Source organism: Malaclemys terrapin, chromosome 6 (genome assembly GCF_027887155.1).
Source record: "Malaclemys terrapin pileata isolate rMalTer1 chromosome 6, rMalTer1.hap1, whole genome shotgun sequence".
Taxonomy (NCBI): Eukaryota; Metazoa; Chordata; order Testudines; family Emydidae; genus Malaclemys; species Malaclemys terrapin.
The window spans coordinates 103,013,171-103,020,120 of NC_071510.1; the positions used below are offsets into that span (position 1 = coordinate 103,013,171).

The following is a 6,950-nucleotide window of genomic DNA, read 5'->3' on the forward strand; positions in this document are numbered from 1 at the left end:
AAAATCTTTTAGAAAAATAGCCACTGAGCAGATTCAGTCCTGTAGTTAGACAAAAGCCTTCTTGATTATCCAGAGTAACAGCTGAAGGATTGGGCCCTATGTTATTAATATTTAAAAGTTTAACATTTTGGCCCTTTTTAACCCGAAATACCAAAAACGGAGGAACCATACTATACACTGTTTCATCAGTTTTTGGTGAACTGATGAACCATACTGAACACTTGCAAAATAATTTAATAATAATAAAATCAGTATCTTTCTTATGTTTTGTTTATAGAAGTGTAATTTTAAATGTGTTTTTATTATACCTCAACTTGGGAACAACACCTTATATCCTGATTTTCAGCACAAAATGAATTTATACTACTGAGTTGTTGTAGTAGGAACATTGACACAACCTATTATAAAAACATTAATGTCAATTTTTCACTGTAATAATTCTTTCTAAGGGTTTTATGGGTTCAGGAAATGACTGGGTTGAATGAAGAAAGCACTGGATGGTTAGGCTAGTCACTACCTGATTCGTAAAGGTCTCTGAATAGGTTATTTTGCTATAATAATATTTTATGTAAAATACATATTTGTTCTTTTCCTTTTTCTCATGCCTTCAAGTAACATCACAGTGGAAAAATTTAAAATGCTTTTAGTGCATGCTAGGTAATCAGATCATTGGATTGGGATGAACACTATGATTTTTATTGTACAGTCTATACATGTTAAAAGCTTATTTTGAGTTTTGGATTTAAACCTGTTTCTTTCTTCAGTAAATCAGAAGATAGCAATGGTGTAGAAAATAGCACCACCAGGCACCGAAAAGTTTAAGTCAGTTCCTAAAGGAAGGTAAGTAAAAGAGAAGACATATTAGAGATTTACTAGGCTCTTTATGAGTAGAATATTTCAAAGGACAAAAAAAAAATCTTTCTACATTTTCATTTTCAATATACATTATGTGGGAGTGGCACAGAACTGGAACAAATAATATGTACAACTCATTCATGACTGAAGGGCCCTTAGCATTTAACTCAGAAATCAAGTTCAGTGCTGTTTTCAGAGCTATATTTTAATTCATTTTTATTATCTTCATCATTACCATCATGAGTACTTTACTACATTTACATAGCCCTTTTTTAAAAATGGGGCCCAAACATGAAAAACCCTAATCATATGCATATCGAACTTTAAATATGCCAACAGTCCCATTAAAGTCAGTGTGACTGCTCACTTGTATAAGGACTACTCATAACTAAGAGTTTGCAGGATTAGGCCCCAAAACAATAAGGGTAGATAGCACAGTGAGGGTAGGGAGTGAAGGAGTCCAGGATAGTGGGAAGGGCAGAGTTCAAAGTAGATAACATGGCATTAGCAAAAGGGAGCAAAGACAGGGAGGAAGATAGAGGACCATGAGCAACAGAGAAGAGAGAGAAGTAACAAATTGGTCATTTTGAAAGAAGTGAGTGACAGAAGGGGTAGACGAGGAGAGTGAGTAATGCTGAAGGAGTGCAAGTGGTGGTGGTGAGAAAGAGAGGAAATTCAGAGACAGGTTTGAGCTCCCTGATTCTTTGCCCCAATCACAGTCCTGGCACAGACTACTTTAACTTGTGCCAACAGGCAATCTTTCACAATGGATTGTCTGCCAGTTGAGGACAGTAGTGCACTTATCCACTCCCCCCACTCACCCCTCCCGGCACCTGATGTGTCTTCTGTGACATGGGAGATTGGCATTCAAGGTGGCTCCCCTGGCTTTACATTCACTGGCTCTTCCCCCATAACCAAGGACTTGTAGAAGGCTTCCGCCCCCTTTGCATTTAAGGACTGGGAAGTGAGTCCCACATGAAGAGAGTGACCAGATCAGAATGAGATTAAAGGTACAATTTTCAAAAGTGCCTAACTGATTTAGGATCCTAAGTCCCCCACTGACTTTCAATGAAACATAGGCTCCTAACAGCATTGGAAATGGGCACTTTTAAATGTTTTTTTATCCCAAATCCAACAATGAGTCAGAATGAAGTTGGAGATCAAATAAAGAAATTAGAGAATGTAAACAGTAGGCATTAAACAATTGATAGAATGCATCTGTGTCAATAAACAATAATATGTATGTTCTGTTTAATTCAGGAGATTTTAAACCAACAAAAAGGAAATATCATTTGACCATCACAAAACCACAGGAAGATGTACATGGCTATGCATTTCAAATATTTACAATGCTTCTAATTAGAGCTCATTAGACTTGTAACAAAAATAATGAAGATCTCCTATTCTGCTTTTAAAATATAAACATGAAACTGCCTCTTTGTCAAATAGTTATTCTATAAAGACTATACTGTATCCAGACATTATACATATGTACTCTCAAATATCTGTTGTTGTGTTTGTGTCTCCTTACTGGTAAAAGTCAATCTTTATGCTACTGAGATTTCCTGGCCTCAGTCCAATTGGTTAAGAAGATTAACTTGTATAATTTTTGCTTCCCTACATTGGGCCTGGTCCTGCATTCATAGATCATCCAATACTCTTAGTAACTTCACAGAGTGAGCAGATGATGCAAGATCAGGACAACTATAAGCTGACAGTAAATTTTACAATGTAAGTTCAGATTCACAACATCTTAGAGAAAATATTTTTTACTGGTAGACAGAGCAAATACAACACACAAAAGCCATTTTTTACATCAAAGGAATAATCAAAGGAGAATCTTTATCATATTTTTCAAACAATATTAAGGGTTTTATCATTTCCTATGAAGATTCTTAAACCCAAATTTGGTTAGCATCATTTGCAATTAGGAAGAAATAGATGGTGAACTCTGGAAATTTAAGATGATACACATTGCCTTAAGATTTCCTGTCCTAACACAGAACCATTTTTTGTACAAAAATGTGACATTTTTTACTTTATAAACTACCAAACAAATGAATAAATAAGCTTGACATTAAAAGGTCCTAGCATTGATTTATATATCAAGAGACTGCCCTTACTAGGCATCCTCATGTTTTGACAAAATATCATCACATGTAATGAGTTCAGTTCTGCTCTATCTTTATTAGAAGACAACACATTTGAAGTGACCATTTTTGGCTGTCCTTTTAGTGGACACTTAAGACAGATTTGTATTGCATATTTATATATTGCCTTTCATCCCAAAGAATCCCAAAGTGCTATTTTAGGGCAGGAAGTGAATGAAAATAAACAATATGAAATAAAATATCATAATAGAATAAAAATAACCTGTTACCAATTTAAAATCCAGGGAGAATGTTGTCTACGTGGAATGTAATTAAACAAACTTGAATGTAACCAGAACATTTGGGTTAATGTCCCTACTCTTACACAAATTGCCATAAAGTCTTCAATGACCACAAATTGGCAGGGCCCCACTCTTCTTATCCAAAAGACAGCCTTTCCAGGAGCACTGGTATATGTACCTCTGTGTTGTAGCATCCTTGACTATTCTTTGGTAGACTCCCATCCAAGTACAGAACAGGTTTAATTCTGCTTAACTCATGTTTTGTCAGGATCTATTCCTGGGAGAATTCTGCACCACTGCATACGTGCAGAATTCATGTCCCATGCAGATTTTTTTTTCCACAGAAAATAGATTCTGCCAGGGAGACACTGCAGTTACACCTTTTGCCCATGAGGGGCTGCTGTGCTGCCATAAGAGAGGGCAGCCAGCTGAGGGCCAGAGCAGCCAGCCATGGAGATGGAGGGGGCAGTGGCTGCCTTCCTCACAGAGCCCTGCCCACTGGGCCAGCTGAGAAGGCACAGGATATGGGGGGGACAAACAGAGCAGGGCACATGGGGCTTTTGGGGGGGATCACATAGACTGGTATTCAGAAGGGCTAGTGCGGGGGAACAGACTGGGGCAGGGGCACAGGAGCTAGTGGGGTGACAGTATTGAGCCAGGGGTTGAATGGGAGTGGGGTGCAGGGAAACATGCAGGGGTTGCAGGGACACATGAGGCCGGGTGGGATGCAGGGACAGACGGGGACAGGGGCAGATGTGCCTGACTGAATGGGAGAGGCTAGGGGTCAGACAGAGTCTGCATGGGGGAGGCTCCCCAAGCCCCTAACAATCCCCTTCCCTCTCTTCCCCCCCGCCCTCCCAAAAAAGCCCTGTTCCATACTTCTCCCATCCACACCCAACAACCCTCCAGATTCACTCCCAGGCTCCTTCCCAGAAATTATTTCCCTTTCCTCAGCTCCTTGGTTACCCCTGACCCCCCCAAGATTTTGCAATATGTTTCTGTATTGTAGTTTAAGTGAATTATTACTCAAAGTTCTGTATTAATATGTCTAGTAAGGCATCTATTTGTCAAAAATATTTCCTGAATCTTTTTTGTTGTCTGTATTGTTACAAACATACTTGCTGGCTGGTATTTTGAAATAAATTACCAAAATAATTGAAACTGGAGTGATTATATTGTATTATTTTGACAAATAAAATATGCAGAATTTTGCAGAATTTGAAAATATTGTGCACAGAATTTTTAATTTTTTGGTGCAGAATTCCCCCGAGAATAAGGAGCACCATACAAAGTGGTATGGCTGCAGATAGCATTACTATATAGCATTGCCATTATGGCTTATGGTATTGTCATAGAACGGCTGAGAGTCGTAGTAGTTTAATTTTAAAGCATGCTAGTTAATTATAGTATGTACTCAGTAAATAAAAAATGTGCAAGCTATATAATCAACTCCTTTTCCATTGCAAGCTCCTGCAATTTATTCCACTGAAAATTTAAGAATCCCTTGTTTATTACAAGGGAAATTGTGCATGTTATTTTTCTCCTTCATTTGAAAACAGTCATCAAAAACCATTCCCTCTTTGTTCTGATTGTATATTTTAAATAAAACAATAATATAAGCAAACACACATCATTATGTGCAAGTTTCCTGTTGCAAGAGAAAACAAAGCATCTCTTAACATCTTAAATTGCACAGCCCAAAATGGCCTTTTGTCATTTAGCCCTCGAGAGAGAGAAAGAGAAAAGAAATCACATTAAAACACACCAGGCAGAGAATTGGAAGGGAATAAAACCTCATTTACAATCTTCATGGGTCTGGAAATTGTAGCTGCTGATTGTATTGTGGGTTGTTGGAAATCGATATCCAGTCTGACCTGTTTTTAAATGAAACTAAAGAATATGAGTTCAATGATTTGTAGCCTAACCAGCACACATTAAAAAGCCTAAATAAAAGCAATGAGCAGAACAGAAGTTTGAAATACTTGGATAAAGATTATTGATAAAGATTTTCCTTGTCCAGATACTGTGCTTAATTATACTCAGCCTCAAACTTTCTGTGCACTGCACATTAAACCAAGAGCAAAACTTAATTATAGGTTTTTACATGACATTTTATCATGGTTAGATTTGCATTTATTGTTAGAACAAGTAAACATATATGCAACTTTTTTTTAAAAAAAGAAAATACTTGACTTGCTTCTTGTATATTGATCATCTGAAAATATAACATTCTAAGATTATGGCTTTTTTGTAGAAAGCATAGTAATTAAAAAGTATGATTAATTAAACAGCTGTGTATTAGATGCCATGTAATGCAGACTGAATATATTTTTTGCAACAAAATAGTGGCATGGATAATATTCTAATAAAGAAAATATCTGAAAAAGCCTTTTGTTATAGATAAGGAGAGTTTATTCATGATGATAAACTGTTCTACACAGGGCCTAGTCCTGCGTTGCTGGTGCATCCGACATTCCCCTTGAAGTTAAGGTGTGAAATCCTGGTCCCCCAATGAAGTCAATACGATTTTGCCATTGACTTCGACTTCAGTGAAGCTAGGAGTGCACTCCAAGAAGTGGAGACTCTAGTCCATTGTGTCTATGATATATGTTAATACTATACAATGTTAATGTAATACTATATAATAAATGCCAAGTAATGCACTTTGGAAAACATAATCTCAACTATACATATAAAATGATGGGGTCTAAATTAACTGATACCACTCAAGAAAGAGATCTTGGAGTCACTGTGGATACATCTCTGAAAACATCCACTCAATGTGCAGTGGCAGTCAAAAAAGCGAATAAAATGTTGGGAATCATTAAGAAAGGGATGGATAATAAGACAGAAAATATCATATTGCTGCTATAAATCCATGGTAGGCCCACATCTTGAATACTCAAAAAGAGTATTGGAATTGGAAATGGTTCAGAAAAGGGCAACAAAAATGATTAGGGGTATGGAACGGCTGCCATATGAGGAGAGATTAATAAAACTGGGACTTTTCAGCTTGGAAAAGAGATGACTAACGGGAGATATGATAGAGGTCTATAAAATCATGACTGGTGTGGAGAAAATAAATAAGGAACTGTTGTTTACTCCTTCTCATAACCCAAGAACTAGAGGTCACCAAATGAAATTAATAGGCAGCAGGTTTAAAACAAACAAAAGGACGTATTTTTTCACACAATGCACAGTTAGTCTGTGGAACTCCTTGTCAGAGGATGTTGTGAAGGCCAAGACTATAACAGGGTTAAAAAAAGAACTAGATAAGTTCATGGAGGATAGGTCCCTTAATGGCTATTAGCCAGGATGGGCAGGGTCGTGTCCCTAGCCTCTGTTTGCCAGAAGCTGGGAATGGGTGACAGGGAATGGATCACTTGATGATTACCTGTTCTGTTAATTCCCTTTGGGGCACCTGGCATTGGCCACTGTCAGAAGACAGGATACTGGGCTAGATGGACCTTTGGTCTGACCCAGTATGGCCGTTCTTATACTCTTCTCTTGATACTGGCTTGTAATTCCCAAACTAACATCAGTGGGAGTCATGTGCTCCTAGAGAAGAATATAACCCAGAATATAAAAAAAGTCTTTCTTCTTTTAAATAATAGCTTTCACATATTTCTGTATAATTACATGCTGTTTCTCCAAGACGGTCAAAGCACAACAACCAAACATGAAAACTTTGCTTTATACAATT

The 6,950-nt window shown here is 37.4% G+C and overlaps 1 protein-coding gene across 1 annotated transcript in view; it reads left to right on the top strand.

Annotated features, from left to right (window-relative positions):
- Nucleotides 1-4,413, top strand: part of EMB (embigin) — a 30,251-nt gene extending 25,838 nt beyond the window's left edge. Inside the window, exons 9-10 of the mRNA XM_054031949.1 lie at nt 765-840; nt 2,116-4,413. Of these exons, the coding sequence (XP_053887924.1) occupies nt 765-822 (58 nt within the window). The 3' untranslated portion in view covers nt 823-840; nt 2,116-4,413. The remainder of the gene's footprint in view (nt 1-764; nt 841-2,115) is intronic.
- The last annotated feature ends 2,537 nt before the right edge of the window (nt 4,414-6,950 follow it).